Source organism: Giraffa tippelskirchi, chromosome 10 (genome assembly GCF_054371585.1).
Source record: "Giraffa tippelskirchi isolate mGirTip1 chromosome 10, T2T-mGirTip1v1.2.pri, whole genome shotgun sequence".
Classification (NCBI taxonomy): domain Eukaryota; kingdom Metazoa; phylum Chordata; class Mammalia; order Artiodactyla; family Giraffidae; genus Giraffa; species Giraffa tippelskirchi.
In genome coordinates, this window is record NC_137284.1 from 109,107,718 (window position 1) to 109,130,470 (window position 22,753).

The window sequence follows — 22,753 nt, forward strand, 5'->3', positions numbered from 1 at the left end:
TTGAGAACAAATGAGGGAAGTACTACAATAGTATAAAACACCTATACTTTAATGCTTCAGCAAGGAGTAGGAGCCAGCAGAGCACAGGGATTCCTCCACAGCACGATGCTGCAACATTTCAACCAAATCTATGAGAAAATAGAGGCCATGTGGTTCGCTAGTGAGACAAGAGTTATCAAAACATTATCCTTTGATTTCTTTCTTATAAGGAAAATAGCATTAATCTTCTATTAGCACTAACATCCCTACACAAAAAAAGCAAGGTTGTGTTCTGGATGCTCATTCACCCCACTTGAGCATATCGGTTCACTCTCTGGATGGCAATCAAAGAATTCAGATGGCTTTGGGAAGCACAGCCTCTCAGCAACCGCATGTGGCCACTAATATGTTTCCTTGGCAGACAAGAAAAAGGCTCCAGTTTAGACAATTAGAAGTTATTATTTGAAGGCTGAGGATCTGATTATTGCGGGTTGCCTCAAAATGAGGCAAAGGTGACTTGACTTATTCTTCAATTCACTATTTTCTTTGGCAGGCTTTTTATTCCAAAGAATTCATGAATTTTTATTTATGTGACAATATAATCCCATACAAGCTTACAGAAGTCATTTTACAATTTAAAAAATATTCCACCATACTCATATATATTATTAGTAAAATCTGTTCGCCTCCTTTACTGACAACTATATTCCCAAACATACTGAGCCTTTTATATGTATAGTATTTTCCTTCCACCTCAGTCACAAATGCAGGACTACTGTGTTGTCAGATGTTTATAACCCATACCCTGCCCATATTATATCTATACTCTGACATTAACCTTTCATTGATCAAAATTCTATTTTTTTTGAAGTTCTATTTGATGGAAAAATCAAAGCAAAATTTGAAAACTGGAAGAATTAAAAGCAAATGAGCTTTTACAAGGCACAAAAAGAGAGATAAAAGGATTAAAGACAAGAAATGTCTTTTATACTAAATATTAAAGAATTTAGATAATTTGAAAAATAAAAACTTTTTGATCTGTGAACACTATCACAAATACTCAAATAATTTTGAACATCACATTTTATGCTGGAAAACATTAATAACAAAAGGATGACTTAAGGATAGAAAAACAACCCCAAGATGATGAAAAAACTGGTTATTCCTACTGGGAAGCTTGTGTTGTATAAGTGTTGCCTCACTGGCATAATGAGAAATAAATTGAGCAAAGGTGAATCCAGGAAGTCCAAGTAATCACCTCCAGTTTTACCATTGTGGTGGTTGACAGTAACTACCATGACCATGCATTGCAGTAGATGTTCAACACGTGTTTGTTAAAGATGAAAACAAAACTCAGAAGTTGGCTAGAATGAGGACACCAGGCTAACATTTGTTTCTGAAAAATAAACTTGAAAGCCTGCTATGCTATGACATTGGCCCTGCTCAGTTACATGGCTATTTCTGTTTATCCATCCAAAAAATACTTCATTAGCCCACTATGTGCCAAGGATTGTGCAGGACATGAGATACACAATGGTAAACAAAAGACATGGTCTCTGCCCTCATTAGGCTTACAGAAGAGCTTCCCTTTCCTATCTCTCTCACAGTTCACATAAATTCTCTCTCTAAATAGGAAGGTAATTAAATAAGAGGTAATGTATTAGAAATAACCAGGCTTTAGAATCTGATAGCTCTGGATTCAAAGGCCTCCTATGATTTTCAGCAAGACACTTATGGTCTGTGAGCTTGTTTCCCAATCTGGGAAGTGGTAATTAAGTTACCTATTTTACAGGGTTATATGCAATAACACAACATAGAGAATATAGTAACATTAACTTTCTCCATAGAGTCTTCTCTATAGATAAATAAAACATCAAAACTCTGCAAGGGAGAGATCTAAGCGTAAAACAAATAGGATAAACTGACAGGAAAGGAATGATTTGACCACAATGAAACACACACATACGCACACAATTTAAAAGCCAAGAACAACCTGGAAAAAAGAGGTTCACATCAAGTACGAAGAAATTAATCCATACTAAATAAATAGCTCAAATAATAGAAATAGAAGATCATCTATCCAGGAGTCTACCAGAATCATCCAAACAACTCAACTGTTGAATCCACAAGAATTTTTATGATAAACATCCATTCTTCAAATCTGGCAGTCTAGGGACTACTTGCAAAAAATCCTTTCAAAAATGTAGCATTGTGGACTAAACAAAAATATAAAGAACTAAACGATAAAAAAAAAAAAAGAATAGTAAACATACACCAGGGGCAGTGGAACAAAAGAAATGTAAAATGGTGCCCATCAAGAAACGCAGATGTTTCTGAGAATCTTCGAGGCTAGACTTCGTGCATTTTGTGAAGGTGCTAAATCCAAACTCCTCATAAAAAGGAGGGGTGGTGAGGTTGCAAACAAACAAAATTCTGAAAACCTTACTAAGACTCCCAAATTTAGGGAAAGACAGATGCAGAAGAGTTGTAGGCAGCCCAGAGAAATGAAAATGCCCAGAATAACAAAAGCTCTACCTTTACCACATCCTCTTTCTACCAGACAAGAAAAACAAATTTTATGTTGGTGTTTTTCTGCCAAAAGAAAAACAGCAGTAAAGGCCATAGACCATAAAAATAGCAGTCACACTAAATATCTCCAACAATGATGAGTATAGGGAGGGGAAGATGGGCTAGAGAGGCCTCACACATACCCACAAGGGGCCAGAAGAAAGATGGGGGATGGGAGAAAGAGGGGGAGTGAGGGAGGAAGTCAGCACAGAGAAGATGCAAAGCCTGAGGATACCCAACTTCGAAGATAACAAGTGACAGGCCATCCAGGTGGAGTAAACAGTGATTCAAGATAATTAACAAAACCATAAAAGACAGGGCTGAGGCCAGATGGTCCGGTGTCGCTGCCACAGCCACAGATACCCACTGAGCCACATCCAGCCCTCAAAATAGTGTGTCCAAAAGGAAAACAAATTCACCTCTGGTTGGGAGGGAGTAGAGGCAAGGAAAATTCACCAGCACCATAAAAAAGCAAACTGACCCAGGGTTAACTCAACTACACTTGAGCAAGATAAAAGGAGACTGCCCTGGCAATTCCACAAATGCACTACCAAAAAAGGCAGGGAGAGAGGGAAACGGGAAGATAACATATGAAAGACAGATGAAGACAACAGAACCGAGAATCAGCAGAGGGCACCAGTGACTATCAGAAGTGCTGTCACGCATGCTCCCCATCAGTCCCAGATAGTAATACAGGATGGTCCTCATCCACCTGCAGGCACTGCTACTAAAGATCCTGAGCTGTGACTGGACACACCCTCTGTGCACCTCAGAAGGGCTGTCTCAGAATATAAGGTGTGCATAGGTTTAAATCAATGTGGGAAACTTATTTGCATTGGGAAAGACCCTGATGCTGGGAAAGATTGAAGGCAGGACGAGAAGGGGACAACAGAGGACAAGATGATTGGACGGCATCACCAACTCAATGGACATGAGTTTCAGCAAGCTCTGAGAGACGGTGAAGGACAAGAAAGCCTGGCATGCTGCAGTCCATCGGACACAACTGAGCAACTGAACAACAACAACAAAAAGGGAAGGCACGTTACCCTACATTGTTTACGTCCTCACAGCAGGCTGACAGTGAACTCAAAGCCCATTTGTAAAAGGAAAACTGAACAAAAGTAACAAGTAACTATGACCCAAGTGTAATCACATTCCTTTGGTGACAATGACAATTCCAAGATGTCCAACCCCAGCCACAGAATTGGAAAGAGAGCTGTGCTGAGCTTTCTGGAGGGAAGCAGGCACTTTTTCACGTGGACCAGAATCTAAGAGCTGCTATAGCCATCTTGTTACCGGGGGAAATAGGTTGTCCAAGAGAACAAAAGCAAGAGATGAGAAGAGTGAAACCAGATCTGATCACACTGAAGGCCCAGATGATGAGAGCCAGTAAATTTCTTACTCTTGCTTAAGCCAACTGTCAACTGCAATCAAAAGAATTCTCAGTTGCACCAAAGGCAAGACTGAAAAGAGAAAAGAAGCACACCCAATAGAAAAGCAGAATTGTGGCCTATCCAGAAATTAGGAAGTTGTGGGTTTTGATAGTAATATTTCTTTAAATCTTGAGTTGTCTTTTACAAGGTAAACTCCAAATATACATAGCCCCCTGAAAAACAAAAATTTATGATCAAGAAAATTAATTTTAAATATTAGAGCAGACTACTGTATTATAAGTTTTTAAATCTAAGAGATACAAATATCAGATCATTTCTGCTGCACACATGAGGCTAATAAAATGTTGTATGTCAATTATCTCAAATTTTTTAAAATTTACTTAAAAAGTAGATTTCATGTTCATTGTTCTTACCATAATAAAATTATAGATAGATACATAGATAGATGGATAGAAAGAGTAAATAAATAGAAGATAAATACCAAAAGAAAAAATGAGCAAAGAAGCAAAAATGTTGGAGAAGATTAAAAATTGAAGAAAGAACCAGATGGTGGTTATAATCACTACTGAAGTATTAAAAAGCCTTTTTTTAAATAAACCACAAATCATTATGAAGAGATGGCAATAATTCAAAATGACTAAAAAGCACAAGTTTATATGATGGGGAAAGGTTTTAAGGAACAAAACTGACCCATCATAATCCAGGGTAATTTCTCAAACAAAAATGTGTTCAAGTTAAATTTTTCAACAAAATATCATGGAAGTCATTTTGTTCATTGGATCAGGATTTCATTTTGTGTCCTCAAAGACTTCATAATCTTTCTATTCTGAGAAACTAGCACAGTGCCTGGGAACTCAGAAGACTCTTAATAAATGGGCTTGGATGAATGGATGGACAAACACTCAGAGAGAGAGATGATGCAGTTAACACCACACTTGCTCTAGTGCCTGAATTTCCCATATGTCTCTAACAAATCAACTATTTCTTCCCATTGTCCTTGTCGCACATTTGAAAGATCCCTATACACTATAAAGTTCGTCAACTTGTCTCAGCCCTACAGGAAAAATTTTTGGTAACTGAGGATATAACTATAGGGTCTCTAAGCTACATTATGAGTAAAGGAAATTCTTGTTCAAACTTATCTTGATAGTAGCAAGATACATTACACAGACTATACAAAGTATCATATTTTACCAAGCTAAGTACACATAGTTATTGACTTTAAAACAATAACATTCTTTCATCACTCCACTACTGACTTTTTGTCAGTAAACATTAATGTTGTCCTTTTCCAAATACTATTCTGAAATGGCAAGCTTATCTTAATTAGGTAAAGTACCATGTCAACAACCATTGGAAGTTGTAGTGACACAATGAAACAAAAGCAGAGGAAAATCTGGCAGAAATATCACTTGTTCCTTTTTTCAAAAACAGTAGAGTTCAAATTACCAAACAAAATAAATAACACCAATTTTAGTAACATATTTTTAAACCAATTCAAATCCAGCTTTTCAAAATTGATTTATTTCCAAACTACATAATTTGATTGTTCATATTTATGCCACTCACTACATTTTGCAAGCATTAATTTGTCAACAGTATAAAAAGCAAAGATTACCATTTTTTAATCACATAAATTTTTTAATTAATTTATTTTGTATTGAAGGATAATTGCTTTACAGAATTTTGCTGTTTTCTGTCAAACCTCAACATGAATCAACCATAGGTATACATATATCCTCTCGCTTTTGAAACTCCCTCCCATCTCCCTCCCCATCCCACCCCTCTAGGTTGATACAGAGCCCCTGTTTGAGTTTCCTGAAAAAATTATCATTTTTATCTTTTCATGCTAAAGTTGAAGCTCCAATATGCTGGCTACCTGATGCAAAGAGCTGACATTTGAAAAGACCCTGATGCTGGGAAAGACTGAAGGAAGGAGGAGAAGGGGACAACAGAGGAGGAGATGGTTGGATGGCATCACCGACTCAATGGACATGAGTTTGAGCAAACTCCAGGAGATGGTGAAGGACAGGGAAGCCTGGCATGCTGCAGTCCATAGGGTTACAAAGAGTCGTACATGACTGAGAGACTGAACAACAGCAGCAACCATTTTTACAAAAACCCAGAGTCACAATTTTTTTCAAAAAAACAGCTTAGATTAAAATCTAACTATAAGCATTTTAACTTCAAACACATCCTCCACACTCCTCTAGGGGGAAAAAAATAAGCCAAACATAGCCACTAATATTGCACATTTCAATCATTTCCTTCTAAAAAGTATAATATGGAAAGACTTCTAATTTATATTCTGGAATGGTAGGTAGTAGTTTGAATAATGGAAGCTATTAGGCAAATATTCTTCAAGTAGTTAAAACTAGATTTCCTATTTCTTTAGCACTTCCTCCTCATTAATAGACACTGCAACACAGCTTGAGGTAAAAGCAAAACTTCCTGCATCAGTGAATGCCCCTTTGAGTTTCTGCAAATGTATAAAGGGTATGTTTGAAAGATTTTCTTAACAAGTTGGCAAACAAAACAAGGTTAGAAAAAAAAATAATTACTCTGAAAAAGTGAAAGGGTTAGTTGTTCAGTCATGTCCAACTCTTTGTGATCCCATGGACTGTAGCCTGCCAGCCTCCTCTGTCCATGGAATTCTCCAGGTAAGAATACTGCAGTGGGTAGCCATTCCCTCCTCCAGGGGATCTTCCCCACCCAGGGACTGAACTCCGGTCTCCTGCACTGCAGGCAGATTCTTTACTGTTTGGGCCACTAGGGAAGCCCAATTACTTTTTTGCTAATTTCAAATAATATATTCCCTCCCCCCCCCATATATAACTGCTGATAAAAATTTTAAGAGGTACTTTTCTTATAAACCAAGCATCAACCAAAAAAAGGAAATTGAGAAAGCAAATATCTGACCCAGAAATTACCCAATATATTTTTCCATAATCTATGAAGAATCAAAGTTATGCACCAACTTTAGTCAAACCAAATACACATCTTTCTGATAGCAAAGATTTTTCCCAAATTAGGAAGAAGGCAAAATTACTCACAGCCTAGATACCCCAGTTTAGTATGGTTAAAACCACAAGTTTCTAGAAGCAGAAAGCCTGGGTTGGAATCCCTGCTCTACCATTTACTAAGTATATCTTAAGTTACTCAACCTGGAAAGCACTTAGGACACTGCCTGGCAGGGAATACGCACTTGGTAGATGCAGGGCGACAGCAAACCTCTAGATCTCTGCAACTTGGCATTGGTTGGGAGACTGTCAGAAATTCAAACTCTGAGACCCAATTTCAGACTTACAGAGTTAAGACCTACAATTTCATCAAGGTTCCGTTATGATTCAGAAGCAAATTAAAATTTGAGCGCAGCTAAAAGGCATTTTTTCATTATATCCTGAGATGTTATCTATAATAATTTTTTTTAAAGAATCACTCCATTGCTCTTTTGCAGCCTGAAGAAGGCAAAGTATTATTTGGGATAACAATTCCTCCCTTAATGATTTCTTACCATACCTTTGTGATCAGAGCCAACTAAAGCCCGAGGTTGTAGAGGACTGCCATCTAGTGGTAGTTCATTCTCCTACACATACCAAATAAATCCCCTCTGTGTTGTCTTCCAGTATTTTAAACACATTTGTTTAAAACGCTGCTAGGTTTTCTTTTTGCTTAATTCCTTTCTTGAGGACTACTAACACAATTACCTAATTTAATAATTCCACAAGAAGACATCTTAAATACAGAGTAAGATAATAGACAAGAATTTTTAATTCCTTTTTTAAACTTAGATCAAAAAAAGAAAAAGAATGAGTCTAGGGAAGTCTTCAGATTAAAACACTGACCCACTCTCTCCTGTAAAGGTGCACATTAGACACATACAAGCGACATCAGGCTCAGAAAATAGGCTTTCTTTTCTATTGAAGTGAGAGTGACTTTTATTTTCTTCTTCCTAAGTTCTATACTTTTTACAATTTATTTATATAGTTTGCAGGGGTGCTTTTTTGAGAAAAAAGTATTTTTTTAGCCTTCTAACTCAATAACTCCACTTCTACATTCAGTCTTAGGAAAATAATTAGAAACATGGACAAAGATTTATGTTCAAAGATGTTCACTACAGCAAACCAAACTTAATCTTAACAGCTTCACAATAACTTAATGAATCTATGAATCAAAACTTAATCATTCTCCTCTATTACTCATTTAGATCACTTCTAATTTTTCTATATTATAAATAAATACATTTATATATGAAAAGAAGGGAGGGAGGACAGAAAGAAGGAAATAATTAGTTATATAGAAACTTGATCAGACTTTTTCACATTTTGGATCACTTACTAATACACATTCCCATAAACCACCTATCAGCATTCAAGAACATTTTCACAGTTCTGAAGCCACAAGTTCTGTACATCAGTAGGATGTACGGACTGTACTATCACTTCTCTAGCAGCAAGTTTTATCCCACGGATAATTTTTTTAACAGTTTTACAATTAAGATACAATTTACTTACCACCTCTTAAAATTATACAACTCAATAGTTTTCAGTGTATTTATAGAGCTGTGCAGCCATCACTGTAATTAATTTGAGATCATTTTCCTCATCCCGAAAGAAGAAACTTGTAGCCATTAGCAGTAACTCCCCATTCCCCCTGCCACTCACCCCAAATGGCTAATTTTTACTGATTTACCACTCCATTACTTTTCTAAGGTACCTCAAAGATATTATGTGTTCCAAGCCCATGAAACAGAATAATTGCTTCTGCTACTAAGATATCTCTGTTTCAAACTGGGAAATATCCTGTTTAACCACAGGAAAGTAAGATATGTCATAATTGTCTCTTATTTTTTCAAAAGGGACTTTTTAAATATGAGGCATAATTTCAGAACTAAGAGAAGATATATAAGTACAAACTTAACTATTCTTTTCAAAACTAGTAACTCTAATTACTTTGAAGGTGCATTACTGAATCTAGCAAAAATGTCACACAGAAGCAAGGAATTTATTTAAAACTTTTTATTTTAATTAGGTTAACTTGATCTGGTAATAAAACTAAAAATACAGTGCAATCAGTGTAGGATAACAATTGACATGTGATCCAAAGAACTGTCTTTTTAAAAATAAATAAGTAACTGTCTTATGAGTAAGTCTATGGTTGATTCATGTTGATGTTTGGTAGAAATCAACACTATACTGTAAAGCAATTATCCTTCAATGAAGAGTTTTAAAAATTAAATAAATAATTACCTTCATGCTAACAAAAAAATAAAAACTTACTTTCATTTACTCAAAGCACTTCTTTCTCATATAATATTTTTTGACTCCAGCTGTATAGAATTTAGTAATTTTTCTTTGCAGGGTTTCATAGCGAAAAGAACATTGAAAATAGTTCATTAAACAAGGGAGACTTGGTCCCCTGATAATATCAGACATTTTTTTTAAAGAACAGTGGAAAGCTGAAGTTGGGAAGAGGATGCCTAACAGAAGTTAGCTTCTCATCAAATTTTCACTTTTTCTCGCCTCTCTTCATCTAACTCTAGACATCTCCCATATTCTTCAAATAATCCAAACATTCCTGTTACTCAAGTTAAACAATACTGCAATACAGCCACATGTTTTGTTTCATATCACTTTAATTACACAAAATGCTTATTTATACATTAAAGTGTGAAACTGAAAGTGTCAGTCACTCAGTGGTGTCTGACTCTTTGTGACCCCATAGACTGTAGCATGTCAGGCTCCACTACCCATGGGATTGCCCGGGCAAGAATACTGCAGTGGGTTGCCATTTCCTTCTGTAGGGATCTTCCCAACCCAGGGATTGAACCAGGGTCTCCTGTATTGTAGGCAGATTCTTATACTATCTGAGCCACCAGGGAAGCCCATTACCCAAAATATTCTTGCCTTTACCCTTGTATACAAAACAAAGTGAGTTCACATGAATGAAGGATACTTCCAAAATAAAGATATTTTTTCATGTCACTACAGAAAAATCTAACACAGGTAACCTACTTTTTATTAACACAATGCAAGTGAAAGTCACTCAGTCATGTCTGTCTCTTTGCAACCCTATGGACTATACCCCACCAGGCTACTCAGTCCATGGAATTCTTCAGGCCAGAATACTGGAGTGGGTAACTGTTTCCTTCTCCAGGGGATCTTCCCAACCCAGGGATCAAAGCCAGGTCTGCCGAATTGCAGGCGAATTTTTTACCATCTGAGCCACCAAGGAAGCCCATTAACACAACAGTTAAACAATAAACTCATAAAAATTTGAGCCTAAAGGGAGCTATATTATAAAATCCCATAGTTGCAGGTGCCCCCTACACACACATACACAAAATCAGACAGGCAAGTGTCACCACCTGGCTTCCTATCCTCCCCTCAGCACCAGCAGCTCCTCTATCACCCTGTCATGGTGAAGTGAGAGAAATGTAATTGTAAATAATCCTCCCATGCCAACAATCACAGTGTAGAGAAGCAAGCGTCAAGCCCTGGTAACTCAAGAAGCTACGGGAAACTAGAGTGGTAGCCCTTGTGCTAACTAGAAAAAGATACTTCCAGGGTGGAAGGAACACAGCCTCACTGAGCCAGGATTTGGTAAAAGTAATGTCTTTGTGAAATTTAGGAAAGGCTCCCTTTCTCTAGGGATATTTATTCCAGGCCAGGGCACATGGCCAGATGAGCAGGATCAGGTCTGCATTTCAGTCTCCACCAGCCCCTTATGCCCTGGTTTCAAAACAATTTACACAACCTGCACAGTGGCTCTGGAGGTGGGTGAGGTGGGGACAGGGGTCTACAGCTTCATCCTGTCTCTACCAAATAGAGCAGGGACATCCATCAATGAAATCAACCCCTTCTTCCACTGAGAGAGGCAGGCACAGAGTTCACCACAGAAAAGCTCAACTTCAATCAATTCATGTATAAAAGACAAAATTTAAAGAAAAGGCAGTTTCGGAAGTATTTCTGTAGACCACATAAAAGTGCGGGCTATGTGAAAATCATACATATCTAATGTTTAGAGTTTTATTTTTTTATTACTTTGCCCAAGTATTTTAATGCAAAGGTTTCAATAAAATACGTTTAACTCTGAGATGCATATCACATAATCCTCCATTTTTATATGGCCGAATATTCTGGTCCTTACAACAGCATGCTCATGATTAAATGCAAATTACCTTTCACACCACCAAATGGTCCGTAAGTCATATTGCAGGCTGTTCTCTGAAGATTATGTTCATACATCAATTTGATTTGATACTGGTTCCCATGTTCCACATTACCCAAGGTTCCTAAAAAGAAAAAATAAAACAACTGCTTTGCATTTGTTTATATTAAAAAAATATTAATATTTCATCCCTTGTACCAATTCCAAGTAATTCAATTTCAGTGAAATTTAAAATGACAAAGCACTAAAGCATTGTGTATCATAAACAGTTAGCATACTGGTGACAAAGAATGCTGGCACAGTTAGAACAATTTAAGTCTCAGCTAGATTATACCATTAGATGAAATACTACCCTGGGTGACATTTTATTATCTATTTCCATTATGTCTGAGTAAAGTGTAATTATTTAAATAACAACAAAATCTTCCAATTTCAGTTCTGAAATAAATGAGGTTAAGTTCCCTTCACTTATAACAATGAAACAGAAAAGACATGACTCAAAGTGTCTAAGAAAAAAATTCCCCACACTATCAAGCAATTCAATTTTCTGTGCCAACTCTCAAAATATTCAAGCCCCTAATATATTATGTTCTAACTTACTAGAGAGATCTAAAGCATCCCTCAGCAAGTAACTAGGACAATGTTTTCTTTGAAGTCTACAACTGACTGGTTCAAAATTGGGAAAGGAGTATGACAAGTCTGTATATTGTCATTCTCCTTATTTGACATATATACAGAGTACATCATGTGAAATGCCAGGCTGGATGAATCACAAGCTGGAATCAAGATTGCCAGGAAAAATATCAACCTCAGATATGCAGATGATACCACTCTAAAGGCAGAAAGTGAAGAAGAACTAAAAGCCTCTAGATGAGGCTGAAAGAGGAGAGTGAAAATGCTGGCTTAAAACAACACTGAAAAAACTAAAATCAAGGTATCCAGTCCCATCACTTCATGGCAAATAGAAGGAGAAAAAGTGGAAGCAGTGACATTTTATTTTCTTGGGCTCCAAAATCACTGTGGATGGAGACTGCAACTATGAAATTAAAAGATGCTTGCTCCTTGGAAGAAAAAATGTGACAAACCTAGACAGCATATTAAAAAGCAGAGACATAACTTTGCCAACAAAGGTCCCTCTAGTCAAAGCTATGGTTTTTCCAGTAGTCACATATGGATGTGACAGTTGGACCATAAAGAAGACTGAGCACCGAAGAATTGATTCTGTCAAACTGTGGTGCTGGAGAAGACTCTTGAGAGTCCCTTGGACTGCAAGGAGATCAACCCAGTCTATCCTAAAGGAAATCAACCCCGAATATTCATTGGGAAGACTGACATTGAAGCTGAAGCTCCAATAGTTTTGCCACCTGATGCAAAGAGCCAACTCACTGGAAAAGACCCTGGTGCTAGGAAAGGGTGAAAGCAAAAGGAGAAAGGGGCAGCAGAGGATGAGATGGTTAGACAGCATCACCGATTCAATGGACATGAATTTGAGCAAACTCCTGGAGATAGTGGAGGACAGAGGAGCCCGGCATTCTGCAGTCCACGGGGTCACAAAGAGTTGGACGCGACTTACTGACTGAACAACAACAAAAAAGAAAAATCTCCTTCAAAATAAAAAAAAACTTTCCCTGCATTTAATAAATCATATATGCTATAATTACCCACTCCAGTACTCTTGCCTGGAAAATCCCATGGACGGAGGAGCCTGGTAGGCTACAGTCCATGAGGTCTCGAAGAGTTGGACACGACTGAGCAACTTCACTTTCACTTTCATGCACTGGAGAAGGAAATGAGAATGCACTCCAGTATTCTTGCCTGGAGAAGCCTAGGGACAGAGGAGCCTGGTGGGCTGCCGTCTATGGAGTCGCACAGAGTCGGACACGACTGACGCGACTTAGCAGCAGCAGCAGCATATGCTATAATTACTTCCTGGTTCATTCCAAATGAGAAAAGATTACGTGTATTTTACTCTCTAGTTGTCAGGCTTTCTAGAGTATATACAGTTAGAGCTATATCCTAGTGATCAGGCAAGAACATTATGATTAGAAACTGTACTGAAAAGAGAAATTATTCTAAGTGCATCATATTCCATTAAGAAGCATCTTTGTCATTCAGTCAAAAATGCAAAAGTTAAAGAAAAAATTTTAAATATCACAAAGCAAATGAAATAGATACTTAAAACAATCTAAATATATATGTCAGTCTGTATGTATGTGTATACAGATTTATATGTGAGCATTTGTTTGTTTGTCCAGAAGGCTTTACCAATGTTCACTGAGGTTGCAAGAACAGAAGTATCTGTACTTCCATTTTAGAACTGAGGCACCTTAAGTTAAAAAAAGAATTAATAAATTTCCCCCAAAATCACATAGCTGATAAAGGACACAATACTCAAATTAGGCCTTCTGAGCCAGCACTATATATCCTGGCACCTGGTTATCCACCATTTAACAACTTTCAGGGAACCTGGTAAGCCAATGACAATTTCAAAAAAAAATTTCCTGAGGAGGGATAGACTGGGAGTTTAGGGTTAGCAAATGCAAACTATATGTACAGAATGGATAAATAACGGGATCCTACTCTATAGTACAGGAACTCTATCCAATATCCTCTGATAAACCATAATGTAAAAAAATATTAAAAAATAATGTGTGTGTGTGTGTGTGTGTGTGTGTGTATATAAATGAATCACTTTGCTGTACAGTAGACATTAATGGCACCCCACTCCAGTACTCTTGCCTGGGAAACCCCATGGATGAAGGAGCCTGGTAGGCTGCAGCCCATGAGGTCTCAAAGAGTCGGACACGACTGAGCAACTTCACTTTCACCTTTCACTTTCATGCACTGGAGGAGGAAATGGCAACCCACTCCAGTATTCTTGCCTAGAGAATCCCAAGGACGGAGGAGCCTGGTGGGCTACAGTCTATGGGGTCGCACAGAGTCAAACATGACTGACGCAACTTAGCAGCAGCAGCATAAATCAACTATACATATATATACACACACACACACACACACACACAAACACACATATATACAAAGGGGTTCCCTGATGGCTGAGACAGTAAAGAATCCACCTGCAATGTAGGAGACCTGGGTTCAATCCCTGGGCTGGGAAAATTTCCTGGAGAAGGAAATGGCAACCCACTCCAGTATTCTTGCCTGGAGAATTCCATGAACAGAGGAGCCTGGTGGGCCACAGTCCATGGGGTTGCAAAGTGTCAGACGGGACTGAGTGACTAACGTTGAATTTCACTTTTTTCACTTTCATGTATATATATATGTGTATATATATATATGTATATATATGTGTGTGTATATATATATACATATACATATATACACATACACACATACACACAAACATAATTTCCACCCCCCACCTTTCTCTCCCTGGCCTGTTCTTCCTCATTTGGAAGGTGAAGGGTTGAAAAAGAAAAAACTAACAGGCAAGGATTTCTTGGAGGAGAACATTTTCTACGCAGATCTATGCCCCTGAAAATGCTAAGAACAGAACACACATCAATAGAATTAAAAAAAAAAAAAAAGACTCAAATTTGCCAGCTAAACCTGATAGGAGATGAAAGCTTTATAGAACCTAAATAGCAATAAAGTCAGTAAAGTCCACAGAAACTGCTGGTAATCACTACCATACCAGCCACAAGGGCTAAAACCAAAAACTCTAAAAACATAACTCATAGCATTGACCTAAGGACAGTTATAGCCTCTAAGAAACCAGAAAAACACTCCAAGAAACTTCTAGTTCATCCCTACAGAAATTCCAAATTTCATTCTGCACCTAAAATGAGAGGGACCCCTCCAAGAAAGGAATGTATCACGCATACCTGCTAGCCAAAACATCAGTGAACACAAGGGTCAGCAGTCAATATTTAAACAAACTTGCATGAAATGACACTAGGATTTAGGTATTGGAAAAGCTCCAAATGCATTGGTAAGTTTTTAAATTTCAGGTAATTGCACTTGAAAATATAATAGTGCAACTAGGGAGAACAAAACAATTTATCTTCCTTCAATACTAACTTGGAATAAAGGTAGTATCTGAAAATCTAAAATTCTGATCATTTTTTCTAGAGAAGCATCAGTGACATAAGATTACTTATATAAGTTTTGTTCTTGGATATACAGATTGAATACAATAAATGTATATCTATAATAATAGTCTACATATAACTAAAGTTCATATAAAGTTTCAATCAGAAAGTAAATGGATATTAGAACATTTTTGTTGCTGGCCTTATTTAAACAAAAAAAAAACTCTGGACAATCAAAGGTCACCCTGAAAACAGGTTTTGGTCCAATTTTATGTACATAACTGCTAAGAAATCTAACAATGTTAAATGAAATATTAATCAAAGCCATTACACAGTAAAAGGTTCATTGTATTAAATAACCAAATTAGATTATGTAACCCTATCAAAAGTAAAGAGACATCTTTTTGCCCTCTCATGGTAAATGTTGAAATTCTATAAATATGTCAAATGCTTAGTAAGTACACAATTTTTATAAGAGAATATTTAAAAGAACATAATCAGTATGGCTTAAGCTCACACATCTGTAACCATTTACTCAGAAACTGAGGCTCATCAGGAAAGAATCAGATGCCATGTGATGTTTTCCCTTTACCAGAGTATGATAAGATGGGCTAAGTTCAGGTCAGCAACACCCTGCTGTTTCTCTATATTAAACCAGCATATAATGACATATCACCTTCAAAGAAAGAAGTCAGCATAGTAGCCTCTGATTATTAAGAGTCGTTTGCTGTATCCAGGAGTTCTCCTCTAATTTGCCTCAAATATCTTTTAGGAGCACATAGCACACACAAAAGTGAAAAAGTGAAAGTGTCCGAATCTTTGTGATCCTATGGACTGTAGCCCGCCAGGCTCCTCTGTCCATGGAATTCTCCAGGCGGGGAATACTGGAGTGGGTTGCCATTCCTTTTTCGAGGGGATCTTCCAGACCCAGGGATTGAACCCAGGTCTCGTGCATTACAGGCAGATTCTTTACCAACTTAGCAACTGAACAAGTACACAAAAGAAAACAAAAAACATTTGGGGAGAGGGCAGTTGGGGTTAAGGATGTCAAGTTCAGCTGACACCAGTAATTTCACATAAACTAGAAAGTGTTTATGCTTCCCCTGTTATAGTAAAAGCTAGGTAAAAGTTAGGTCTGATACCTCAAGAAACATATTCAAGAGAACAAAAACATTAACTCCCCTGCTTCTCAATTTAAGCCAAGCCAGGAAAAATATACAAATTGTCAGCCTACGAATATCACAGGAGGCTGAAGAAATGAGAGACAGAGAAAGGAAATGAGGTGGAGCATAAGGGAATGTAGTTTGGACAACTCCTCATCCCCAGAGAATATAAAGCTTGTAAATGAATACAAAGAATAAAAGAGCAATAAAATTGCCATTCCCATGAGAAGTAACTTTCATTTTCAAAACTAATTTGAAGGAATATGTTTATGGATACGTGAAAGTCGTTCAGTCATGTCCGACTCTTTTCAACCCCAGGGACTATATACAGTCCATGGAATTCTCAAAGCCAGAATACTAGAGTGGGTAGCCTTTTCCTTCTCCAGGGGATCTTCCCAACCCACAGATGGAACCCAGGTCTTCCGCATTGCAGATGGATTCTTTACCAGCTGAGCCACAAAGGAGCCCAAGAATACTGTAGCGGATTGCCTATCTCTTCTCCAGCGGATCTTCCCAACCTAGGAATCGAACCGAGGTCTCCTGCATTGCAGGCAGATTCTTTATCAATTGAGCTATCAGGGAAGCCCTTATGGATACCAATGTCCTACAAAAAAACCTGTGATCAAACATGCCCATTTCTTTCACTAGGCTTTTTTGATAAACACACATTTCATCTGTAGTCTATGTCATACACCCCAGTAAATTCTAGAGACTTCTGGCTTTCTGAGCCATTATTCAAATGGGCCAAAGGAAGGTCAAGAATCTACCCTCATTTCTAAGTTTTAGGATCTGTCCCTCTACTGCCCTCTTAGAGACACCACAGAGCCTCTAGAAAGGACCAGTACCCCAAGCAGTATTCAAGAGTAACTATGGGCAAGTTCTCCTCCTCTATACCTGTTAATAAAATGTCACTCAAAGTTAATAGGCTTATGACAGGAAACAGAGGAACAGCTAGATTCCTACAATAAAGTAGCCTCTATCATGCATGCTCAGTCATATCCAACTCTTTGCCACCCCCTGGACTGTGGCCCAGCCAGGCTCCTCTCTGTCCATGGGATTCTCCAGGCAAGAATATTGAAGTGGGTTGGCATTTCCTCCTCCAGAGGATCTTCCCAATGGAACTCTAGTCTCTTGCATCTCCTGAATTGGCTGGCAGATTCTTTACCACTGCGCCACATGGAAAGCCCAGCCTATATCATACCTTCTCCATTCATTCTGGAACACTAAATATTTGTCCTACCACTAGAAGGAGAAACATTAGTTCAGTTCAGCCCCTCAATCGTGTCCGACTCTTTGTGACCCCATGGACTGCAACATGCCAGGCTCCCCTGTCCATCACCAACTCCCAGAGCTTACTCAAACTCATGTCCATAGAGTTGGTGATGCCATGCAACCATCTCATCCTCTGTCGTCCCCTTCTCCTCCCATCTTCAATCTTTCCCAGCATCAGGGTCTTTTCAAATGAGTCAGTTCTTCGCATCAGGTGGCCAAAGTATTGGAGTTTCAGCTCCAGTATCAGTCCTTCCAATGAATATTCAACACTGATTTCCTTTAGGATGGACTGGTTGGATCTCCTTACAGTCCAAGGGACTCTCAAGAGTCTTCTCCAACACCACAGTTCAAAAGCATCAATTCTTCGGCACTCAGCTTTCTTTATAGTCCAACTCTCACATCCATACATGACTACTGGAAAAACCATAGCCTTGACTAGACAGACCTTTGTGGGCAAAATAATGTCTCTGCTCTTTAATATGCTGTCTAGGATGGTCATAGCTTTTCTTCCAAGGAACAAGCGTCTTTTAATTTCATGGCTGCAGTCACCATCTGCAGTGATTTTGGAGCCCCCCAAAAATAAAGTCTCTCACTGTTACCACTGCTTCCCCATCTATTTCCCATGAAGTGATGGGACCAGATGCCATGATCTTAGTTTTATGAATGTTGAGCTTTAAGCCACCTTTTTCACTCTCCTCTTCACTTTCATCAAGAGGCTCTTTAGTTCTTCTTCACTTTCTGCCATAACGGTGGTGTCATCTGCATATCTGAGGTTATTGATATTTCTCCTGGCAAACTTGATTCCAGCTTGTGCTTCATCCAGCCCAGCATTTCTCATGTACTCTGCATATAAGTTAAATAAGGGTGACAATATACAGCCTTGATGTACTCCTTTCCCAATTTAGAACCAGTCTGTTGTTCCACGTCCAGTTCTAATTGTTGCTTCTTGACCTGCATACAGATTTCTCAGGAGGCAGGTAAGGTGGTCTGGTATTCCCATCTCTCTAAGAATTTTCCACAGTTTGTTGTGATCCACACAGTCAAAGGCTTTGGTATAGTCAATAAAGCAGAAGTAGATGTTTTTCTGGAACTCTCTTGCTTTTTCGATGATCCAACGGATATTGGCAATGTGATCTCTGGTTCCTCTGCCTTTTCTAAATCCAGCTTGAACATCTGGAAGTTCAGAATTCATGTACTGTTGAAGCCTGTCTTGGAGAATTTTGAGCATTACTTTGCTAGCATGTGAGATGAGTGCAATTGTGTGGTAGTTTGAGCATTCCTTGGCACTGCCTTTCTTCAGGATTGGAATGAAAACTGACCTTGTCCAGTCCTGTGGCCACTGCTGAGTTTTCCAAATTTGCTGATATACTGAGTGCAGCACTTTTAACAGCATAAGAGGAGCAACATACTTTACCACAAAACAATGAGAGTGTTTAACAATGACAGTAAGATTACTTTACTGGGTCTCTGATACAAAACAAATGGAAAAAGAATGGAAAAGAAAATGATAGTCATAACAGAGAAGGAAAATAAGAAGAAAGTAACACATAGAGAGTAATAAATAGCCACTACCAATTGCCTCAGCACTACCTAGAAATATAAGTTCATTCCTTTTTCAACAAGTATGCCTACCACACAACACATACCAAGCCTGCCTTCAAAATCTAACAGATCTTCGAACCAAAAAAGAATATCCCAGCTTGGTGATAGTAAATAAGAATCATTACTCCAATTAAAATACAAAGAAAGCCTAAAGCAAGAGACTTGAGTGTGAGAAATCAAGACCTAGAAGCTAATATTTATAGCAAATTCCAAAGGAGTGTATCTTTTGAATAAGCTATAGGTCCACAGATAGTTACCTTTACTGTATCCATTGAAAAAATTCTCCCATGTTGACATCATAAAAATAACTCTCTCAACTTGAACTAAAACTTATCTAATAACTGAAACAAAATTTGTAAATTACATTTTTAATAAGGGCCAAAATGCTGAAACCAGACTACAATTAACTTTCACACTTGTACCCACAGGACCATGTCAGGGAATGAAACCTAAGTAAGCCTCAAATACATGCCTTGAGGTCTGGTTAAATGAAGACAACCAAAAACCAAGAAATTGGAGGTATAAAGAAAAAATACTTGAGTTTCTCCAAAGAAACGTACTTTAAGCCACCATGACTCAGCATTTAATGAATTCTGTTGTTGCTACTGAACGTTTCTTAAGACTCAAGTGTCCTAAGTACCCAGAATTGGCCTCTCTTAATCACAGGCAATCCTGTACACAATTCCTCAGACAAAAGAGATTTCAAGGAACCCTCTACAGTGAGAGAAATTTAAGTATGCATGGAAATAGCAGACCAAAAAAATGTAATAGTCTTTGCAACTGAAAGAAAAATGAACAATGGGAAAACGCTAACCAAGATAAGAAAACTTTTAACCAAGTCGATATAACTATTCTTACATAATATTAAGAAGTCCATATTTTAGTAAAAAGTCTACATTAAAAAAGGAAAATGTTTCTTACCTGAGACAGAGTAGACACACAGTTTTCTTGAATGCAACACAGCCAAATGAAGCATCTCAGTACCTCTGAAAAATGGTGAAAGTTTTAAAAGTTTAAATATTAGCTTCAGATGTAACCCAAAAAATTGACAAAATGATTTAAAAAAGAGATTATAATCATAACCTATCATGAGTGAACTAAATAATTCACTGGATAACACTCAAAACCGAAAAATAAATTTAACAACAAAACAGCCAGTTTGACAATCCCAGAGGCCCAAGAACTCTGCCTCAAGGAGTCTCCCAGAAAGAGCCATATCAGAGGCCCCTTAATGAGTGCTCTCCCACAGTAAAGCCACATGGGACTTTCCTGGCAGTCCAGTGGTTAAGACACCACACTTGCACCATGGAGGGCCCAGGTTGGATCCCTGGTTGCAAAAAAAAGAGAGAGAGAGAGACCCAAGCTCTGGTCCTGGCTTGCAGGCTAATTAACCTATGACCTTGGGCAAGAAACTTACATTCTCTAAGCCTGTTTCCCCTTTTGGAAAATAAGAGCTTTCAATTAAATGAAATAAGAATCATGTGAAAGCACCTTGTAAAGTATAAAGTACCAGAGAAAGCTAATCATTATTGGGAAATGGCATATATCACATCCAGGTCTGAAATTTTACTAAAGGTATTGAAAATATTTTGGTTTGGTCTTGTCTTGCTGTTATCTCATTGTTCACTGAACTGAGGGTAGGCAAGACACCAGCGGGGAAGCTGGAAGAAGATGCAAGGAGCTGTAGAAACTACAGATATTCTTTATTTACTGGGGCAAAGCAGACATGCTTTAATCTCTAATGGCTGACACAGCAGTAATGATGACTACACAACTCAACTCCATGGGAGTGGACTCAACTTGACAGCTCTAAGAGCTTTTCTGGTGGTGCTTATATAGACCACACCACGATGTGCATGCTTAGTGCCACAAATGATCTCAGCTGTCCTGAGTGAGGAGTGGGGCGAGAGAGCCTGACCATCGCCACCTGGCCAATTGCTCTTCCCCTACAGGTCTCAAGTGCCACTACTACACTTCCCAGCCCCTATTAAGTGGTTTCCAGATATGTGGCACAGTCAGTCTAGAAATCCTAAATTCAAAGTCTTCAAGAGTCAAGTCAGAGGATGTAAGTGAGTAAAGGGAGTAAATGGCTGTGATCAACTGGAGACTAGGACCAGTTTAAAGGAGACAGCAAGCAGCTACTCGGTTCTGGGCTTGTGGCCAGATCTCCACATCTTTTTCAGGAAAAGCCAGAAGGCAGGGATTTTATCTGAAAATTCCTCATTCTTAAACATTGGCAATTCTTTTAAATTTAAAACTAATCTGCAAGCAGGCCTCTGGTGTCTGACCTCTGAAACAGACTCTGTTCTAAACTAAAAGGACTATAATTGAAGTCTGAAGACTTGGATTGGGGTCTTGACTCTGCACTTCGGTATTTCCATGGTCATTTAATCTTTTAGAGTGTGAGTTTCTCATTCATAAAATAAGAATTATATTAGATAATACCTGCAAATATATACAACTATCACATAATCAAGATTGTCTTCAAAAATCTTTATATGTACCCTGAACACTCAACTTTTCCATCATGCACAGGGAAAGAACATAATGTCATGGAAAGGCAGTAAAGAACAGAGTCACAGACCTGGGTCGGAATCCTGGCTGTGTGACAGAAAGCTCTGAGCTCTAACTAGCTACCTTATCTCTAAATGCAGATCACATCTTATAGATCAGATTAATGAGACAGTACTAGTCAGTTAATAGTAGGACAGTATCCACTCATCAATGTTAACCTCCTCCCTTCTAAAAAATGATCACATAGATGAAAACCATATTACTATATAGAATGATTCTGACAGCATTCCACTTTTTTAAAACATGAAAAGGTAAAAATGCCTTTTAGAGACAAGAATTCCTTTTGTCTCCTTATTTTATAAATCCATCATGTTTATATGTGCTAGGTTCACAATGGGCACCTAATCATTATCTGCTTTTAGATGGAGTAGATATTTACCAGCCATGGCAGTAATAAACTCCTGATCAGTCTGTCACAGTGCGTAAAGGTCTGATCTCATGTCCCAGCATAGAGCATCCATGAAACAGCTTCCCATTAGAATGAAACATATTACTAGAAAAGTTAATAATGCTCAGGAACAGTCATTCAGGTTTTTCTAGTAGGAGTCAGGACCCTGAACAAGTTCAACCTGGGGCCAATAAATTATGCTGAGCAATTGGGAGTGAGCCAAAGTCCACAGCTCAGGGCACTCCCCGACTTAAGAAGGCAAAGAGGGCTCAAAAAGAAAAGGGAAAACAAGAGCACCTCTGTCTACATAAAATTTCATAGTAGATACTTTTATAAATGATTAAGAAATACAGGTTTAATTTTAAGAAAATTCATGTACGAAACGGAGAAGGCAATGGCACCCCACTCCAGTACTCTTGCCTGGAAAATCCCATGGATGGAGGAGCCTGGTAGGCTACAGTCCATGGGGTCACTGAGAGTCAGACACAACTGAGCAACTTCACTTTCACTTTTCTCTTTCATGCAATGGAGAAGGAAATGGCAACCCACTCCAGTATTCTTGCCCGGAGAATCCTAGGGATGGCGGAGCCT

At 38.2% G+C, this 22,753-nt stretch overlaps 1 protein-coding gene across 20 annotated transcripts in view; it reads right to left on the bottom strand.

Moving 5' to 3' along the window:
- The window catches only part of BBS9 (Bardet-Biedl syndrome 9), a 458,699-nt gene that overhangs the window by 403,004 nt on the left and 32,942 nt on the right, over positions 1-22,753 (bottom strand). For 19 of the 20 annotated variants that reach the window (XM_081533569.1, XM_081533584.1, XM_081533581.1 and 16 more), the window contains 2 exons: positions 20,122-20,186; positions 11,122-11,235 (listed from right to left, as the gene is read on the bottom strand). In XM_081533569.1, coding sequence (XP_081389695.1) covers positions 11,122-11,235; positions 20,122-20,186 — 179 coding nt within the window. Of the gene's footprint in view, positions 1-11,121; positions 11,258-20,096; positions 20,187-22,753 lie in introns of all 20 variants that reach the window. The other variant, XM_081533585.1, reaches the window with a different exon arrangement.